The 20,961-nt window shown below is 46.0% G+C and overlaps 1 protein-coding gene across 1 annotated transcript in view; it reads left to right on the top strand.

The window, feature by feature from the left end:
• LOC147110814 (arf-GAP with dual PH domain-containing protein 1-like) overlaps positions 1–20,277 on the top strand; it is a 138,067-nt gene extending 117,790 nt beyond the window's left edge. The window contains exons 5-8 of the mRNA XM_085999965.1: positions 6,736–6,798; positions 13,478–13,549; positions 15,850–16,078; positions 18,014–20,277. Of these exons, the coding sequence (XP_085856091.1) occupies positions 6,736–6,798; positions 13,478–13,549; positions 15,850–16,078; positions 18,014–18,042 (393 nt within the window). The 3' untranslated portion in view covers positions 18,043–20,277. The remainder of the gene's footprint in view (positions 1–6,735; positions 6,799–13,477; positions 13,550–15,849; positions 16,079–18,013) is intronic.
• Positions 20,278–20,961: the final 684 nt, after the last annotated feature.

Genomic DNA, 20,961 nt, shown 5'->3' with positions numbered 1-20,961 from the left:
CAGTGCTGTGATATCAGTCAGTGCAGTAATATCAGTCACTGCTGTAATATCAGTCAGTGCTGTAATATCAGTCAATGCTGTGGTATCAGTCAGTGCTGTAATATCAGCCAGTGCTGTAATATCAGTAAGTGCTGAAACATCAGTCCGTTCTGTAACATCAGTCAGTGCTGTGGTATCAGTCAGTCCTGTAATATCAGTCAATGCAGTGGTATCAGTCAGTGCTGTAATATCAGCCAGTGCTGTAATATCAGTAAGTGCTGTAATATTAGTCCGTGCTGTAATATCAGTTAGTGCTGTGGTATCAGTCAGTGCTGTAATATCAGTCCATGCTGTGGTATCAGTCAGTGCTGTAATATCAGTCAGTGCTGTAATATCAGTCATTGCCGTAATATCAGTCAGTGTTGTAATATCAGTCAGTGCTGTAATATCAATCAATCCTCTGGTATCAGCCATCGCTGTAATATTAGTCAGTGCTGTAATATCAGTCAGTGTTGTAATATCAGTCAATGCTGTGGCATCAGTCAGTGCTGTAACAACAGCCAGTGCTGTAATACCAGTAAGTGCTGTAATATCAGTCCGTGCTGTAATATCAGTCAATGCTGTGCTATCAGTCAGTGCTGCAATATCAGTCAGTGTTGGAATATCAGTCAGTGCTGGAATATCAGTCCGTGTTCTGGTATCAGTCAGTGCTATAATATCAGTCAGTGCTACGATATCAGTCAGTGCATAATTATCATTCAGTGCAGTAATATCAGTCAGTGCAGTAATATCAGTCAGTGCTGTGGTATCAGTCAGTGCTGTGGTATCAGTCAGTGCTGTAATATCAGTCAATGCTGTGGTATCAGTCATTGCTGTGGTATCAGTCAGTGCTCTGGTATCTGTCAGTGCTGTAATATCAGTCAGAGCTGTAATATTAGTCAGTGCAGTGATATCAGTCAGTGCTGTAATATCAGTCCGTGCAGTAATGTCAGTCAGTGCTGTAATATCAGTCAGTGTTGATATCAGTCAGTGCTGTAATATCAGTCAGTGCTGTAATATCAGCCAGTGCTGTAATATCAGTCAGTGCTGTTATCAGTCAGTGCTGTACTGTCAGTCAGTGCAGAATTATCATTCAGTGCAGTAATATCAGTCAGTGCTGTGGTATCAGTCACTGCTGTGGTATCAGTCAGTGCTGTAGTGTCAGCCAGCGCTGTAATATCAGTCAGTGCTGTAATATCAGTCAGTGCTCTGGTATCAGTCAGTCCTATAATATCAGTCAATGCTTTGATATCAGTCATTGCTGTAATATCAGCCAGTGCTGTAATATCAGTCAGTGCTGTAATATCAGTCACTGCTGTGGTATCAGTCAGTGCTGTGGTATCAATCATTGCTGCAATACCAGTCAGTGCTGTAATATCAATCAGTGCTGTAATATCAGTCAGTTCTATTGTCAGTCAGTGCCCTAATATCAGTCAGTGCTGTAATATCAGCCAGTGCTGTAATATCTGTCAGTGCTGTAATATCAGTCAGTGCTGTGATATCAGTCAGTGCAGTAATATCAGTCAGTGCTGTAATATCAGTCAGTGCTGTAATATCAGTCAATGCTGTGGTATCAGTCAGTGCTGTAATATCAGCCACTGCTGTAATATCAGTAAGTGCTGTAATATCAGTCTGTTCTGTAATATCAGTCACTGCTGTAGTATCAGTCAGTGCTGTAATATCAGTCAATGCTGTGGTATCAGTCAGTGCTGTAATATCAGCCAGTGCTGTAATATTAGTAAGTGCTGTAATATCAGTCCATGCTCTAATATCAGTCAATGCTGTGGTATCAGTCAGTGCTGTAATATCAGTCAGTGCTGTAATATCAGTCAGTGCTGTGGTATCAGTCAGTGCTGTGGTATCAGTCAGTGCTGTGGTATCAATCAGCGCTGTAATATCAGTCAGTGCTGCAATATCAATCAGTGCTCTAATATCAGTCAGTTCTATTTTCAGTCAGTGCTGTAATATCAGTCAGTGCTGTAATATCAGTCAGTGCTGTAATATCAGCCAGTGCTGTAATATCTGTCAGTGCTGTGATATCAGTCAGTGCTGTAATATCAGTGAGTGCTGTAATATCAGTCAGTGCTGTAATATCAGTCAGTGCTGTAATATCAGTCAGTGCAGAATTATCATTCAGTGCAGTAATATCAGTCAGTGCAGTAATATCAGTCAGTGCTGTAATATCAGTCAGTGCTGTAATATCAGTCAGTGCAGTAATATCAGTCAGTGCTGTGGTATCAGTCAATGCTGTGGTATCAGTCAGTGCTGTAGTGTCAGCCAGTGCTGCAATATCAGTCAGTCCTGTATTATCAGTCAGTGCTCTGGTATCAGTCAGTCCTGTAATATCAGTCAATGCTGTGATATCAGTAATTGCTGTAATATCAGCCAGTGCTCTAATATCAGTGAGTGCTGTAATATCAGTCAGTGCTGTAATATCAGTCAGTGCTGTAATATCAGCCAGTGCTATAATATCTGTCAGTGCTGTGATATCAGTCAGTGCTGTAATATCAGTCAGTACTGTAATATCAGTCAGTGCTGTCATATCAGTCAGTGCATTAATATCAGTCAGTGCTGTAATATCAGTCAGTGCTGTAATATCAGTCAATGCTGTGGTATCACTCATTGCTGTAATATCAGCCAGTGCTGTAATATCAGTCAGTGCTGTAATATCAGTCCGTTCTCTAATATCAATCAGTGCTGAGGTATCAGTCAGTGCTGTAATATCAGTCAATGTTGTGGTATCAGTCATCGCTGTAATATCAGTCAGTGCTGTAATATCAGTCAGTGCTGTGGTATCAGTCAGTGCTGTGGTATCAATCAGTGCTGTAATATCAGTCAGTACTGTAATATCAATCAGTGCTGTCATATCAGTCAGTGCAGTAATATCAGTCAGTGCTGTAATATCAGTCAGTGCTGTAATATCAGTCAGTGCTGTAATATCAGTCAATGCTGTGGTATCACTCAGTGCTGTAATATCAGTAAGTGCTGTAATATCAGTCCGTTCTCTAATATCAATCAGTGCTGTGGTATCAGTCGGTGCAGTCATATCCGGCACTGCAGTAATATCAGTCAGTGCTGTAATATCAGTCAGCGCAGTAATATCAGTCAGTGCTGTGATATCAGTCAGTGCTGTAATATCAGTCAGTCCTCTGGTATCAGGCAGTGCTGTAATATCAGTCAGTGCTGTGGTATCCGTCAGTCCTGTAATATCAGTCAGTGCTGTGGTATCAGTCATGCAGTGATATCAGCCAGTGCAGAAATATCAGTCAGTGCAGTAATATCAGTCAGTGCAGTAATATCAGTCAGTGCTGTAATATCAGTCAGTGCAGAATTATCATTCAGTGCAGTAATATCAGTCAGTGCAGTAATATCAGTCAGTGCTGCAATATCAGTCAGAGCAGAATTATCATTCAGTGCAGTAATATTAGTCAGTGCTGTGATATCAGTCAGTGCAGTAATATCAGTCAGTGCAATAATATCCGTCACTGCAGTAATATCAGTCAGTGCTGTAATATCAGTCAGTGCTGTGGTATCAGTCACTGCAGTTATATCAGTCAGTGCTGTAATATCAGTCAGTGCTGTAATATCAGTCAGTGCTGTAATATCAGTCAGTGCAGTAATATCAGTCAGTGCAATAATATCAGTCAGTGCTGTAATATCAGTCAGTGCTGTGATATCAGTCAGTACTGTAATACCAGTCATTGCTGTAATATCAGTCAGTGCTGTGATATCAGCCGGTTCAGTAATATCAGTCAGTGCAGTAATATCAGTCAGTGCAGTAATGTCAGTCAGTGCTGTAATATCAGTCAGTGCTGTGTTATCAGTCAGTGCTGTAATATCAGTCAGTGCTGTAATATCGGTCAGTGCTTTAATATCAGTCAGTGCAGTAATATCAGTCAGTGCAGTAATATCAGTCAGTGCTGTGGTATCAGTCAGTGCAGTAATATCAGTCAGTGCTGTAATATCAGTCAGTCCAGTAATATCAGTCAGTGCCGTGGTGTCAGTCAGTGCTGTGGTATCAGTCATTGCTGTAATATCAGTCAGTGCTGTAATATCAGTCAGTGCAGTAATATCAGTCAGTGCTGTAATATCAGTCAGTCCAGTAATATCAGTCAATGCTGTAATATCAGTCAGTGCTGTAATATCAGTCAGTGCTGTGGTATCAGTCACTGCTGTAATACCAGTCAGTGCTGTAATATCAGTCAGTGCAGTAATATCAGTCTGTGCTGTGGTATCAGTCAGTGCTGTAATATCAGTCAGTGCAGTAATATCAGTCAGTGCTGTAATATCAGTCAGTGGTGCGGTAGCAGTCAGTGCTGTAATATCAGTCAGTGCTGTGATATCAGTCAGTGCTGTGATATCAGTCAGTGCAGTAATATCAGTCAGTGCAGTAATACCAGTCAGTGCTGTAATATCAGTCAGTGCTGTAATATCAGTCAGTGCAGTAATATCAGTCAGTGCAGTAATACCAGTCAGTGCTGTGGTATCAGTCAGTGCAGTAATATCAGTCAGTGCTGTAATATCAGTCAATCCAGTAATATCAGTCAGTGCTGTAATATCAGTCAGTGCTGTAATATCAGTCAGTGCTGTGATATCAGTCAGTGCTGTGATATCAGTCAGTGCTGTGATATCAGTCAGTGCTGTGATATCAGTCAGTGCAGTAATATCAGTCAGTGCAGTAATACCAGTCAGTGCTGTGGTATCAGTCAGTGCAGTAATATCAGTCAGTGCTGTAATATCAGTCAATCCAGTAATATCAGTCAGTGCTGTAATATCAGTCAGTGCTGTAATATCAGTCAGTGCTGTGGTATCAGTCACTGCAGTAATATCAGTCAGTGCTGTAATATCAGTCAGTGCTGTAATATCAGTCAGTGCTGTAATATCAGTCAGTGCTGCGGTAGCAGTCAGTGCTGTAATATCAGTCAGTGCTGTGATATCAGTCAGTGCTGTGATATCAGTCAGTGCAGTAATATCAGTCATTGCTGTAATATCAGTCAGTGCTGTGATATCAGTCAGTGCTGTAATATCAGTCAGTCCAGTAATATCAGTCAGTGCTGTAATATTAGTCAGTGCTGTGGTATCAGTCACTGCAGTAATATCAGTCAGTGCTGTAATATCAGTCAGTGCTGTAATATCAGTCAGTGCTGCGGTAGCAGTCAGTGCTGTAATATCAGTCAGTGCTGTGATATCAGTGAGTGCTGTGATATCAGTCAGTGCAGTAATATCAGTCAGTGCAGTAATATCAGTCAGTGCTGTAATATCAGTCAATGCTGTCATATCAGTCAGTGCTGCTGTAGCAGTCAGTGCTGTAATATCAGTCAGTGCTGTGATATCAGTCAGTGCTGTGATATCAGTCAGTGCAGTAATATCAGTCAGTGCAGTAATGTCAGTCAGTGCTGTAATATCAGTCAGTGCTGTAATATAAGTCAGTCCAGTAATATCAGTCAGTGCTGTAATATCAGTCAGTGCTGTGGTATCAGTCACTGCTGTAATATCAGTCAGTGCTGCAATATCAGTCATTGCTGTGTTATCAGTCATTGCTGTCATATCAGTCAGCACTGTAATATCAGTCAGTGCTGTGATATCAGTCAGTGCTGTGATATCAGTCAGTGCTGTGGTATCAGTCAGTGCTGTAATATCAGTCAGTGCTGTAATGTCAGTCAGTGCTGTGGTATCAGTCAGTGCTGTGGTATCAGTCAGTGCTGTGGTATCTGTCAGTGCTGTAATATCAGTCAGTGCTATGGTATCAGTCAGTGCTGTGGTATCAGTCAGTGCTATAATATCAGTCAGTGCTGTAATATCATTCAGTGCTGTAATTATTGAGATATATAACCGATGTCACAATTCTCTGAGCCATTCAACTGCTGTAAATCGGACAACCGCCACCCATAGGTTTAGCTGGTTAGACAGTTAGTGAGGTTTACCTAGTTAGGGAGTTGGTTATGTTTAGCTAGTTAGTCAGTTAGTTAGGTTTAGCTAATATGGGAATTAGTTAGGTTCAACTAGTTATGCAGTTAGTTCGGTTTAGGTGGTTAGGGAGTTAGTTATGTTTAGCTAGTAAGGCTGTTAGGTATATCTGGTTAGGCAGTTAGGTAAGTTTATCTGGTTAGACAGTTAGTTATGTTTAGCTAGTTAGGCTATTAGGTTAAGCTAATTGGGCAGTTAGTTAGGTTTAGCTGGTTCGGGAGTTAGTTAGGTTTAGCTGGGTAGGGAGTTAGTTAGGTTTAGCTGGTTCGGGTGTTAGTTAGGTTTATCTGGTTAGGGAGTTATTTATGTTTAGCTAGTTAGACTGTTAGTTAGGTTTAGCTAGTTGGGCAGTTAGATAGGTTTAGCTGGTTAGGGAGTTAGTTGGGTTTAGCTAGTTCGGGAGTTAGTTGGGTTTAGCTAGTTAGGGAGTTAGGACTGGAACACTGGAGGGTTACGTGAGTAAAACAAAAGGAGAAATTCCTTGCCGTTGGTGACGGTGACCAGGGCGAGAAGGAGGCAGCTGGAAGTAGGGCAGATGTTATGCGGGTTAGGCAACTCAACCTACATAAATAGCCTTGTCTCTAATGCAGCCTCCAGCAAATTGCGTAATGGGATAGGCATCAAGTGACACCTGGAAGCATCCAGCTGTGTCACCCGGTGTTGGTTCCAGCCCACGGTCTGAGCTATAGATGTAATACTGCCGAGAGACCTGGGAGAATGTTAATGGCAACTTTTTCCTTTATATCTCAGTTGGTGCCAAAACTGACAAGGAATTATGGGAAAGAGGGTTACATGGAGAAGACTGGTCCAAAGGTCGGTAAGACTTTGGCACTTAAATCATTGAAAATATTATATTTTATCTTTGGGTCTTGAGAAAGATTCACAAGCCAGATAATATTTGTACTTCAAATGCCTCTGTTATCGTCATATCTCCATGGAGTGAAATGTTGGGTCTGATGTTTACATCACAAGATAACTGATCTTACTTCATCAATCCAGAATAGTTGTCTTCCATCTCCCCCATCATCCTATCCGCCGTCTTCTATTGCCCTCCCGGAATGGTTAGTCCAGGTGCATTCCTCTATTGCCCTCCCGGAAAGGTCAGTCCCGGTGCCCTCCTCTATTGCCCTCCCGGAAAGGTCAGTCCAGGTGCCCTCCTCTATTACCCTCCCGGAATGGTCTGTCCCGGTGCCCTCCTCTATTGCCCTCCCGGAATGGTCAGTCCAGGTGCCCTCCTCTATTGCCCTCCTGGAAAGGTCAGTCCAGGTGCCCTCCTCTATTGCCCTCCCGGAAAGGTCAGTCCAGGTGGCCTCCTCTATTGCCCTCCCGGAATGGTCAGTCCAGGTGGCCTCCTCTATTGCCCTCCTGGAAAGGTCAGTCCAGGTGCCCTCCTCTATTGCCCTCCCGGAATGGTCAGTCCAGGTGCCCTCCTCTATTGCCCTCCCGGAAAGGTCAGTCCAGGTGCCCTCCTCTATTGCCCTCCCGGAAAGGTCAGTCCAGGTGCCCTCCTCTATTGCCCTCCCGGAAAGGTCAGTGCAGGTGCCCTCCTCTATTGCCCTCCCGGAAAGGTCAGTCCAGGTGCCCTCCTCTATTGCCCTCCCGGAATGATCAGTCCAGGTGCCCTCCTCTATTGCCCTCCCGGAAAGGTCAGTCCAGGTGCCCTCCTCTAGTGCCCTCCCGGAAAGGTCAGTGCAGGTGCCCTCCTCTATTGCCCTCCCGGAATGGTCAGTCCAGGTGCCCTCCTCTATTGCCCTCCCGGAATGGTCAGTCCAGGTGCCCTCCGCTATTGCCCTCCCGGAAAGGTCAGTCCAGGTGCCCTCCGCTATTGCCCTCCCGGAAAGGTCAGTGCAGGTGCCCTCCTCTAGTGCCCTCCCGGAAAGGTCAGTCCAGGTGCCCTCCTCTATTGCCCTCCCGGAAAGGTCAGTCCAGGTGCCCTCCTCTATTGCCCTCCCGGAATGGTCAGTCCAGGTGCCCTCCGCTATTGCCCTCCCGGAAAGGTCAGTCCAGGTGCCCTCCGCTATTGCCCTCCCGGAAAGGTCAGTGCAGGTGCCCTCCTCTAGTGCCCTCCCGGAAAGGTCAGTCCAGGTGCCCTCCTCTATTGCCCTCCCGGAATGGTCAGTCCAGGTGCCCTCCGCTATTGCCCTCCCAGAATGGTCAGTCCAGGTGCCCTCCTCTATTACCCTCCTGGAAAGGTCAGTCCAGGTGCCCTCCTCTATTGCCCTCCCGGAAAGGTCAGTCCAGGTGCCCTCCTCTATTGCCCTCCCGGAATGGTCAGTCCAGGTGCCCTCCTCTATTGCCCTCCCGGAAAGGTCAGTCCCGGTGCCCTCCTCTATTGCCCTCCCGGAATGATCAGTCCCGGTGCCCTCCTCTATTGCCCTCCCGGAATGGTCAGTCCCGGTGCCCTCCTCTATTACCCTCCCGGAAAGGTCAGTCCAGGTGCCCTCCTCTATTGCCCTCCCGGAAAGGCCAGTCCAGGTGCCCTCCTCTATTACCCTCCCGGAATGGTCAGTCCAGGTGCCCTCCTCTATTGCCCTCCCGGAAAGGTCAGTCCCGGTGCCCTCCTCTATTACCCTCCCGGAATGGTCAGTCCAGGTGCCCTCCTCTATTGCCCTCCCGGAATGATCAGTCCAGGTGCCCTCCTCTATTGCCCTCCCGGAATGGTCAGTCCAGGTGCCCTCCTCTATTGCCCTCCCGGAATGGTCAGTCCAGGTGCCCTCCGCTATTGCCCTCCCAGAATGGTCAGTCCAGGTGCCCTCCTCTATTACCCTCCTGGAAAGGTCAGTCCCGGTGCCCTCCTCTATTGCCCTCCCGGAATGGTCAGTCCAGGTGCCCTCCTCTATTGCCCTCCCGGAAAGGTCAGTCCAGGTGCCCTCCTCTATTGCCCTCCCGGAATGGTCAGTCCAGGTGCCCTCCTCTATTGCCCTCCTGGAAAGGTCAGTCCGGGTGCCCTCCTCTATTGCCCTCCCGGAATGGTCAGTCCAGGTGCCCTCCTCTATTGCCCTCCCGGAATGGTCCGTCCGGGTGCCCTCCTCTATTGCCCTCCCGGAATGGTCAGTCCAGGTGCCCTCCTCTATTGCCCTCCCGGAATGGTCAGTCCAGGTGCCCTCCTCTATTGCCCTCCCGGAATGGTCCGTCCGGGTGCCCTCCTCTATTGCCCTCCCGGAATGGTCAGTCCCGGTGCCCTCCTCTATTGCCCTCCCGGAAAGGTCAGTCCCGGTGACCTCCTCTATTGCCCTCCCGGAATGATCACTCCCGGTGCCCTCCTCTATTGCCCTCCCGGAATGGTCAGTCCCGGTGCCCTCCTCTATTGCCCTCCCGGAAAGGTCAGTCCAGGTGCCCTCCTCTATTACCCTCCCGGAATGGTCAGTCCAGGTGCCCTCCTCTATTGCCCTCCCGGAAAGGTCAGTCCCGGTGCCCTCCTCTATTACCCTCCCGGAATGGTCAGTCCAGGTGCCCTCCTCTATTGCCCTCCCGGAATGATCAGTCCCGGTGCCCTCCTCTATTGCCCTCCCGGAATGATCAGTCCAGGTGCCCTCCTCTATTGCCCTCCCGGAATGATCAGTCCAGGTGCCCTCCTCTATTGCCCTCCCGGAAAGGTCAGTCCAGGTGCCCTCCTCTATTGCCCTCCCGGAATGGTCAGTCCAGGTGCCTTCCTCTATTGCCCTCCCGGAAAGGTCAGTCCAGGTGCCCTCCTCTATTGCCCTCCCGGAAAGGTCAGTCCAGGTGCCCTCCTCTATTGCCCTCCCGGAAAGGTCAGTCCAGGTGCCCTCCTCTATTACCCTCCCGGAATGGTCAGTCCAGGTGCCCTCCTCTATTGCCCTCCCGGAAAGGTCAGTCCCGGTGCCCTCCTCTATTGCCCTCCCGGAATGATCAGTCCAGGTGCCCTCCTCTATTGCCCTCCCGGAATGATCAGTCCAGGTGCCCTCCTCTATTGCCCTCCCGGAAAGGTCAGTCCAGGTGCCCTCCTCTATTGCCCTCCCGGAATGGTCAGTCCAGGTGCCTTCCTCTATTGCCCTCCCGGAAAGGTCAGTCCAGGTGCCCTCCTCTATTGCCCTCCCGGAAAGGTCAGTCCAGGTGCCCTCCTCTATTGCCCTCCCGGAATGGTCCGTCCGGGTGTCCTCCTCTATTGCCCTCCCGGAAAGGTCAGTCCAGGTGCCCTCCTCTATTGCCCTCCCGGAAAGGTCAGTCCAGGTGCCCTCCTCTATTGCCCTCCCGGAATGGTCAGTCCAGGTGCCCTCCTCTATTGCCCTCCCGGAAAGGTCAGTCCAGGTGCCCTCCTCTATTGCCCTCCCGGAAAGGTCAGTCCAGGTGCCCTCCTCTATTGCCCTCCCGGAATGGTCAGTCCAGGTGCCCTCCTCTATTACCCTCCCAGAATGGTCAGTCCCGGTGCCCTCCTCTATTGCCCTCCCGGAAAGGTCAGTCCAGGTGCCCTCCTCTATTACCCTCCCAGAATGGTCAGTCCCGGTGCCCTCCTCTATTACCCTCCCGGAATGGTCAGTCCCGGTGCCCTCCTCTATTACCCTCCCAGAATGGTCAGTCCCGGTGCCCTCCTCTATTACCCTCCCAGAATGGTCAGTCCAGGTGCCCTCCTCTATTACCCTCCCAGAATGGTCAGTCCCGGTGCCCTCCTCTATTACCCTCCCAGAATGGTCAGTCCAGGTGCCCTCCTCTATTACCCTCCCAGAATGGTCAGTCCCGGTGCCCTCCTCTATTACCCTCCCGGAATGGTCAGTCCCGGTGCCCTCCTCTATTACCCTCCCAGAATGGTCAGTCCAGGTGCCCTCCTCTATTACCCTCCCAGAATGGTCAGTCCAGGTGCCCTCCTCTATTACCCTCCCGGAATGGTCAGTCCAGGTGCCCTCCTCTATTGCCCTCCCGGAATGGTCAGTCCAGGTGCCCTCCTCTATTGCCCTCCCGGAATGGTCCGTCCGGGTGCCCTCCTCTATTGCCCTCCCGGAATGGTCAGTCCAGGTGCCCTCCTCTATTGCCCTCCCGGAATGGTCAGTCCAGGTGCCCTCCTCTATTGCCCTCCCGGAATGGTCCGTCCGGGTGCCCTCCTCTATTGCCCTCCCGGAATGGTCAGTCCAGGTGCCCTCCTCTATTGCCCTCCCGGAATGGTCAGTCCAGGTGTCCTCCTCTATTGCCCTCCCGGAAAGGTCAGTCCAGGTGCCCTCCTCTATTGCCCTCCCAGAATGGTCAGTCCAGGTGCCCTCCTCTATTGCCCTCCCGGAATGGTCAGTGCAGGTGCCCTCCTCTATTGCCCTCCCGGAAAGGTCAGTCCAGGTGCCCTCCTCTATTGCCCTCCCGGAAATGTCAGTCCAGGTGCCCTCCTCTATTGCCCTCCCGGAATGGTCAGTCCAGGTGCCCTCCTCTATTGCCCTCCCGGAATGGTCAGTCCAGGTGTCCCTTGCTCTTTGCACAATGGAACTTGTTGCTTCTGTCTGTCCCAAACATTCCTTTTGCCAGTTTGAACTCATCGTGCTTGTTCTAGTGTCTGAGGATGCCTTGGAGTCGTGCCCCAGATTGAATGGCCGAGGGCAGGTTAATCAGTGTTTGTATCCTCAGTTAGAGTTCAAACTGCTTAATGTGCCACTCAATTACCTTGTATATTTCTACAAGGGCCTTTCTTGGTAGCGATTATCAGACAAAATCTGACACTGAGCCACCTAAGGAGATATTAGGACAACCGTTACTATTTCAACACCACCCGTAGAATACTTATGAGACCCATAAATGATGCTGTACTTCGACAAAGTAATTATTTCACGAGGAAGAACAGTATTTTTCACAGGCCAAGAATCAATCAATGTCTTTCAAAAAAAATGTCTGCTTTATTCCATTTCACACATACTGTATCATTACAGGATTCTCAGAATGATATAGAAACTCCTTGGGACAACCACCAATAGTTTTTACTCGAAGGGAAAGCTGAGGTCACAGGCTCCATGGACTGACAAACCCGAGCAGCTCTGGCCAGCACTGAGGAAGCTCAGGCTCTCTCTTCCAGCCCATTGGCTCCGCCTGCTGGCCAGTGTCATTGAAGCACTTAAATTCAGCAGCAGCTTCTACAGTCAGATCTCAATTCAATGGCTGGTGATTAGCCAGATCTAAATGTACTGGATAAGCCAAAAACCTGGGACTCCCAAGTTTGAATGAACCCAATACCATTCAGCGAGTCCCAGCTTTATTTTCCCCAATTAAACCAGAGTAGACGTCACTTAACACCCATCTCTCACCTGGCTTCTGCTCTTTTATAAACTCCACTCCTTATCAGAGAAAACACTTCCACAAAACTCCTTTAAGTAGACACAATGTTTGAATCCTCACTTAGAGTTCAAGTTGTTTACTGTGGCAGTGAGGAGATAGTGTTGTTCAATGGGCGACCATACAGGAAGCTCACACTCACACTAAATAAAAGTCTCTTTTGAAATTGCTTGCCCAGCAATGCGATTTGAAGGGCCGTGTTTAGTTCTGTTTCTCTGTCTGATTAATCCAGTGATTTGCAATCCATGGGCAAAAATGAGGAATTCTGAACAAGTCACACTACTTATGCTGAAACCTTACTCACTAACTTCCTGGAGTTATACCATACCTTTCCAAGTCTCAGAGGCATGTCTGTGGCTGTCCCCGAATGATCGAGGGTGATTAGAGAGAAAAGAGTGCCCTCAAGACAGGTTAAATATGGACAGCAAGAGCATGTGAGTAAAAGTGAGAATAAAATAAAGAACATTTGGGGGTGGGGTGTCGGGAGGATTTTTAACCTAGGGACCAATTGACCCCATCGACCACCTTATAAACATTCACTCACTCCACCACCGGCGCACTGTGGCTGCCGTGTGTACCATCTACAAGATGCACTGCAGCAACTCACCAAGGCTTCTTCGGCAGCACCTCCCAAACCTGCGACCTCTACCACCTAGAAGGACAAGGGCAGCAGGCGCATGGGAACACCACCACCTCCGAGTCACACACCATCCTGACTTGGAAGTATATCGCTGATCCTTCATCGTCGCTGGGTCAAAATCCTGGAACTCCCTCCCTAACAGCACTGTGAGTGTACCTTCACCACACGGACTGCAGCGGTTCAAGAAGACGGCTCACCACCACCTTCTCAAGGGCAATTAGGGCTGGGCAATAAACGCTGGCATTGCCAGCGACGCTCACATCCCAGGAACGAATAAAAAAACCACGAAGAATCTAATGAAACAGTATATGGAGACTTGTCGGAGCTGTACAAGCAAGATTATAAATGGTGATCAGTGAGAATTGCTTTGCTTTACTGTAAAATAAATGTTGCTGTTAATTATTCTTTGGTCTTCCTGGAAGCTCTTCTGTCTTGCCTTTCCTGTTTCAAGCTCTCTGTGGTCACACTCTTAACCGTAAAATAACTGTCGTAGGGACTGCAGAATGACTTTGTATATTTATTTTACAGAAATAATTTTCATCCCGTCTCTTCCACCAGTCCTTCTAACGTTGCTCTGTGTTTCCTCAGCAAACTGAAGGGTTTAAGAAACGATGGTTCACGTTGGATGACAGGAGGCTGATGTATTTTAAAGACCCACTGGTAGGAGCAGGACACACATACTCATTTCTTGTGTTACAGAAGCAAGCCTGGTCCTTTTACTAAACACTCGGGGCATAATCAGGCGGCCCTGGCGCAGGATTCCTCCTCGAGTCCATTACTGGCACAAGTCATTTTTTAATAAATGAAACAAATGCACTTTTTTCTGCCACCTGAGTGACAGCTATAAGCATTTCAGTACAAACCACCTCGGAAGGAGGCCAAGTGGAATTAAATGGCACCTAAATTGACAGCGAGCCAGAATGGCCTCCTCCTGTGCTACAGTTCATAGCACTGATAGTGTGCAAAGTCATTGAGGGCAAGTTTCCTCCAACTGATCCTTAAGCGACAAGTACAAAATGGGAAATCCCAGGGGTGAAATTGGTCTTCGTCGTTGCAGGGAATGAGCTCGGAGCGAATCAGGAGCCTGTTTTACACGGCGCCCAGCATTCCCCCCTATTGAGGTCAATGGGCAACGTGTAACACTGGCAGCCGACTCGCTCTGAGGCCTGTATCATGCCACTGGCGAAGACCAATTTCATCCCTCCCCACTTTCCATTCATACCCATCCCTCTAGAACAATCAGCAGGCGGGATTTCACTCCCAGGCCTTGATGCTATAAGTAGCAGTTTGGTTGATGCGTATTTTTAAAAATAAATTTAAAAAACCAGTATCTGGGTGAATGGCCCCATTATATACTACCAGTATGAGCTTAACAGCAGAGGCACAGTCTCCGAGTGTGATGGAATCTATGTTATTGTTGCATTTTGATTGAGGCTGCATATAATGAAATGATTTTGCTCTGTGCCAGCACAACCCTTAAGCAAAATCTGAGCTGGCAATGTTTGTATAACATTGCTTTCATATTCTGAATATGCAAATATAGAAACTGTTTATTAAAAGTCATTAGTACCATGGAAGGAACATTTTGCACGGTAAAACTACCCCACCAGCCCCCCACCTCAAAGATTCAGGAAAGAGTTCAAAATTATTTAATTTCTTTAAATAGATAACGAAGCATTCCTCTTTCTCTTCGCTATCCCTTTCCCTGGAACTACAACAGCTGCCATCTTAGTGCCTTAAACATCGAGAAACATCCCAAGGCCCTTTACAGTAATCAAAAACAATAAGGATGCCAAGCCAAAGGATATTGGGGGGCGGGGGAAACCAAAAGCTTGGTGAGTTTTAAGGAAGGTCTTAAAGAGGTGGTGAGGTGGAAGGGGAGGGATTCGGAAGCGGGGCCTATGATGCTGAAGGCACGGCCACCAATGGTGGAGCAAAGGGTTTGGGAGTTCACGAGAGAGTCAGAGGAAGGGAGATGGCGGGCGGGGGTTCGAGGAGGTTATATGATCCATATCCCTTGATACCCTTACCGAATTAAAAATCTATCAATCTCAGTCTTGAAAATTTCAGTTGACCCCCAGCACCCACAGCCTTTTGAGGAGAGAATTCCAGATTTCCACGACCCTGTGTGTGATAGAGTGCTTCCTGATTCCCCTGGTGAATGGCCTGGCTCTAATTCCAAGAGGTAAGGGAAGGTGCAGGGAAAAACCAGGCAGGATTCCCAATCGCATTTCCACTGACTGATGGAACACCTGTGGATAGGGTTAGGGTCAGCTGTGTTGCTTATTCCCCAACTCCCAGCCGGAGCGGAACTGCCAGCTACCACTCACTATTTAGGCGCTCACATGAAAGAAATAGTTGCATTTCTCCAGCGCCTTTCACGATCTCAGGACGTCTCAAAGTGCTTTACAGCCAATGAAGTACTTTTTGAAGTGTTGTAATGTAGGAATCACGGCAGCCAATTTGAGCACAGCAAGATCCCGCAAACAGCAATGTGATAATGACCAGATAATCTGTTTCAGTTGTGTTGGTTGAGGGATAAATATTGGCCAGGACACTGGGGAGAACTCCCCTGCTCTTCAAAATAGTGCCTTGGGATCTTTTATGTCCACCTGAGAGGGCAGACGTCTTAACGTCTCATCCGAAAGACAGCCCCTCGGCAGCGCTCCCTCAGTACTGCACTGGGAGTGTCAGCCTGGATTTTTGTGCTCAAGTCTCTGGAGTGGGGGGTGAACCCACAACCTTCTGACTCAGAGGTGAGAGTGCTGCCCACTGAGCCATGGCTGATGCTATAGATGGTGCTGAGAACTTGGGTAAGCCACAGGAAGGCAGCCAGTAACCATGGGACTGTACCCCAGCACAAATGGCCCAATCGCATTCACTTGGCCTATGTTTGCACTTACACAATGGAGCAGTGCAATGCTAGAGAAGAAAAAATCATCCACATTTTCTCATTGCAGGATGCCTTTGCTCGGGGTGAAGTGTTCATTGGGAGTAAGGAAAATAGCTATAGCGTTTTAGATGGTCTTCCTCCAGCAACCCAAGGAAATCATTGGCAATATGGAATTACTATAGTGACTCCTGACAGGAAGTTCCTGTTCGCATGTGAAACAGAGAATGAACGTCGCATTTGGATGGAAGCCTTTCAGAAGGTTATTGACCGGGCAATGTTGCCCCAGGAGTATGCAGGTAAGGAACAAAAGATGTTGTATTTATATAGCACCTCTAACCTAGTAAAACGTCCCAAGGTCACAGCAGCGTTATCAGACAAAATGTGACACCGAGCCACATAAGGATATATTAGGACAGCTGACCAAAAGCTTGGTCGAAGAGGTGGGTTTTAAGGAGCAGAGAGAGGCAGAGAGGTTTAAGGAAAGAATTCCAGAGCTTAGGACCAAGGCAGCTGAAGGCATGGCCGCCAATAGTGGAGCGATTAAAATCGGGGATGCGCAAGAGGCCAGAATTAGAGAAGCGCGGAGATCTCGGAGGTTGTGGGGCTGGAGGAGGTTACAGAGATAGGATAGGGTGAGGCCATGGAGAAATTTGAAAACAGGGATGAGAATTTAAAAATTTGAGGCGTTGTAGGTCAGCGAGTTCATGGGTGATGTTTAAAAGGTTTTCTAGATTCACTAGATTCTGAAAGCTATAAAGGGTTGTGACAAATATTTCTGTCTTTACATTTATACGGCTTCAAGTAGTTGGGGTCAATCTGCCTGCTATCCAACTCTCTACATTCATATGGAATAGCTCTGAAACTGGCCCACCAGGATAAAGATTAATATCTGCATAGTGCTGAATATTTCTGTGTATGTACCGACATTCCCCTTTTAAATAATTCATACAGTCACCTCAGCATCATGCTGTGTCATATTATATGGTACAAATGCTTCATGTATTCAAATTCAAATTTGTAACAAAAGCTTGTTTTTGAAGAAGATTCGACACCCACAACATTAACCTTGACTGTTTCTGTCTGACAGATGCTGGTGGACCTGCTGTGTGTTTCCTGCATTTTCAGTTTCTTTTTTTGTTTCTGTTTTGCAGCACCTGCAGCATTTTATTCTCCTGAAATGTGTCCTCTCATTTAGTCTATGTGTCCTCCATTAACACAAGAACATAAGAATTAGGAGCAGGAGTCGGCCCTTTGAGCCTGCTCCGCCATTCAATGAGATCATGGCTGATCTTCTACCTCAACTCCACCTTCCCCCACTATCACCATATCCCTTAAGTCCCTTAATATCCAAAAATCTATCGATCTCTGTCTTGAAAATACTCAATTACTGAGCATCCACAGCCCGCTGGAGTAAAAAATTTCAAAGATTCACAACCCTTTTAGTGAAGAAATTTCTCATCTCAGTCCCAAATGGCCAACCTCTTTTATCCTGAGACTGTGACCCTGTGTTCTATACTTTCCAGCCAGGGGAAACATAACGAAGAGAGGAATTTGATACCAGCCTGCTGGAGATTGTTGTGATGATATCTAATAGCAGAATATCCAAGCTCCTGTCCCTTTTCCCATTTCCTGCATTTGTTTAAAATGTTTTCCTGAGAAATTTAAAGAAATAATCTACACAGGGGAGAAAAACCCTGCTGTATCTCGTGCACCAACATACTAATTCCCCTTAATAATTTTCAAGAACTCGTAAGAATTAGCCTTTACTATACATTATTTAAAGCAACAATATGGCTCAATTAATTTGCAGGAATTTAAACTTCAATGTTGACCAATTAGACTGCAAAAACATGCTCTGTTCAGCTATTCGCCCAATCAGATTGAGGGAAAAGAACATCCCATTCTATGAGTCCTATTGCCACCCCTTTTGCCTAGCACCATCAGCATTTTGTCAATTAATCACTTCTGCCCTCCGCCCTTTCACAGACCCTCTCCCTTTTGTTCCTTTCCTGTCCCTCCTTTTCCCAGGCTCCGTATTTGCTCAAAAGCTGTTCAGCTCTAACATCTTCCGGTTCTGAAGAAAGGTCATTGACCTGAAACATTTTTCTCCACAGACGCCGCCTGCCCTGCTGAGTATTCTGTTTTTAGACCAAAGGACTCAACGTTTTAAAAAACTAAGCTTTTGTCAAAGATGCATTTGTCAAAGACCTCCGCCCTTTGTTTTTTTTCAGTGGAAGCACATTTTAAACACAAACCGTAGAAGGACCCTGGATTCCCGAGGCCGCTCGTCACTGTTCTTTTGGAAATATGAATTATTCGGTGTTTGCGCAGCAGTCTGTTTCCCCCACCCCCCAGGATGAGGTGTCACCACCAGAAGAACACTGGACTGTGGCAGAAAGTGAAGTTGAAACTGATGTGCATGTCGCTAAACTGTAAAATTAAAAGAGCATGAATTTCACCTCGGCATTTGGGACAACTGCCAGAACTTATGGTTCAATTCACACAACAACACTGCATGAGTATTTTTATTCATTAATATTTAATCCCACCGCAATAGGACACTATAAATACAACATGAAAAGCTGAAGTTTTTTTTAAAATTCAGTCTCTTGTTTCATGTACCCGCCTCTAACTGTCCATTGCTGGTCATGTGCCAATTCTCTGTTGGTCAGCATTGAGAAATATACATTGTTCTTATAGTCTTCAAACAACTGTATTTAAGTGTATGAAGTAAAAATTAAAATGAGCTGTACAGACATTAACCAGCAGTGATTCCACATGAGAAACTTTTTCCAATGTCCATACAGATGTTTTGTGTTCGTTGTGATTGTGTCCTCACTCACCTACAAAACTTGAAATTGCTTTCTATTTCTCCTAAATGCGTGCATTTTCTCCAGACTGTCAAAGGGAGAAACATACCAGTGTTAGTGAAGCTGAAATTATTGTCACTTGATAAAAGCCAGTCTGTTGTCCACAGTGGTTCCGCTTTCTTCTGTACAAAGATACTGCTTGAATTAAATTTTGTGTCTAGCTGTTTTCAGAGGGTGTGTTCCCCATTTACAGTAAAACAGTTCAATGATAATTAGTTACTCCGTACTGCTCAGTTTAAGGTTAAACTTTAGTGTTATGTTGTGTTCTGTGATGTCTGTGCCAGATTATAGTGTAATATATAATTATCATGGTAAACAATGTAAAAAGCCTTTCCATTACAACAATTCTTCTAAAATTGTATCCTCAGCTTTTTAATATGCATTTGTTTTTAGAACTGACGAAAAAATCAGAAATTTATTAAGCAAAGTTGTGAATGAACTCCTGCAATTAATCCACCAACCATATCTATCCATTTCCATTCACCAGTATACAGTAACTTTGACAGTACAGGAGCATTAAATATTACACTAAATGCATTCTTTAAAGTGTACCTCAATGATGGGACCAGTAATCTTTTCTGAGATGTAATCTCAACCCAAAACATTAAGCCATCCCTAAGGTACCTGACAAAATAACATCCACAGACAGAATCTTAATGTACTGCAACTTGTTACATGCAGAGGTCTTGAGACTAAACATGATTGTGTAGTGGATGTAATTTGTTTTTTCACAAAAAGGTCAGTGGAAGAATTCTCTTGTATGTGGTTGTTCCAGTCTTCAGAGGGAAAGCGAGTTGGTGTGAGGGGTCCATTATAACAGATTGATGGTGTGAAAATTGGATTATGTCAACTGACATCGAGGGAAGCTGCTTCTACAGGTGTCACTGACAGCACACTTGGCAACTGTGTATCTCAGCACTTCATGATGAGCCTCAGCAGATTTGTCAGGGCAGAAAGGTCCTTTCTCTGTACCAGCAGATGTGAATTAAGTGAAGGAAAACAAATGGTCTAAGTTATATTCTTTATTCCAAATACGGAATGACGTTTTCAGAATCTAATTTATATATTGCTTTGAAATTATATGTGCAATTTGTGCTGTTTCAGCCTCTTTTTCCTTCATTTGCACCTCCCTGTTTAATGCAGCCAGTATGTCAAACGGGATTGCAGCTAAAGAATAATATATTGAGAGTAACATAACCTGCAGTTGGTTTGTTCCTCTTTTTCTGTAGTCATTGGTATTTTTGCAGTTGGTCCTTATGGTAACTTGTATATGGTTTTTGGAAATATTAAACGTTATGCTGCTAACAATAATTAAAATGAAGTACGCACTGGTTAGCTATAGAGGAGCAGAACTAACTACTAGTAAGTTTTAAAATAGCAGGCACTATACTTGAATAGGAATGTTAGCAAAAACACTAAGTGGATAACCAAACATTAAGATCCTGATGATTACGAGGAGTAATACAAAGCATAGGATTATTTGAAGCATAAACATGTTCATGTCCATTCCATTTGTGTTATTTTAATATGGTGTGCATTTGGTTTATGGAAATCATGCATAATGTACAGTGGAGAAAATGGTGCTGAAATGAAATACTTATAAAAAGTTATCATGATGTCCCAGACCAGACTTTGTATGTTGATTACTTTCAATTAAAAAGATCTTGATCGTGTTGCACAAATGAGACAAGTTGTATTGTAGTAATTGCATGCTATCCCTTCAGGCCAATTTTAACTTCTTCAATGTGGAATGAAAGTCTTTAAAGAAAGAACACTGTAGTAAAGGCAGAACTATGTGCTCCAATGACATTTATTCTGCTTTCAGTATCACTGAAACATTTCTTTTGAGAAATGTGTGGCTTAATATTTTATTAATTGGGAACACAACCACCTCCAAGTTTCCCTCCAAGTCACACACCATCCTGACTTGGAAATATATCGCCGTTCCTTCATCGTCACTCAGTCAAAGTCCTGGAACTCCCTCACTAACAGCACTGTGGGAGTACCTTCACCGCACGGACTGCAGCGGTTCAAGAAGGCGGCTCACCACCACCTTCTCGAGGGCAATTAGGGATGGACAATAAATGCTGGCCTTGTTCCTGGCTATTTACATCTTTTAAAACCATTAATGTAGGGGCGTAGTCCATTACTATAAAACAAATATTGCAGGCTGACATGGTCTGTTTTCTTGGAAGATGGCTATTAAGTTTTTTTTTGTGCTTATCAAGATGGGGGATGTTAATGCTGGGAAATGAAACCTTTCCCATTTCAGCCACTCAATGTCAACATCAGGCTCCCAGATACAATAG

This window comes from Somniosus microcephalus, chromosome 11 (assembly GCF_052327205.1).
Source record: "Somniosus microcephalus isolate GS21.2 chromosome 11, FLI_Smic_1.0, whole genome shotgun sequence".
NCBI classification, from domain to species: domain Eukaryota; kingdom Metazoa; phylum Chordata; class Chondrichthyes; order Squaliformes; family Somniosidae; genus Somniosus; species Somniosus microcephalus.
The sequence above is the reverse complement of the archived record's forward strand: the minus strand, read 5'-3'. Positions and strand labels throughout refer to the sequence as shown.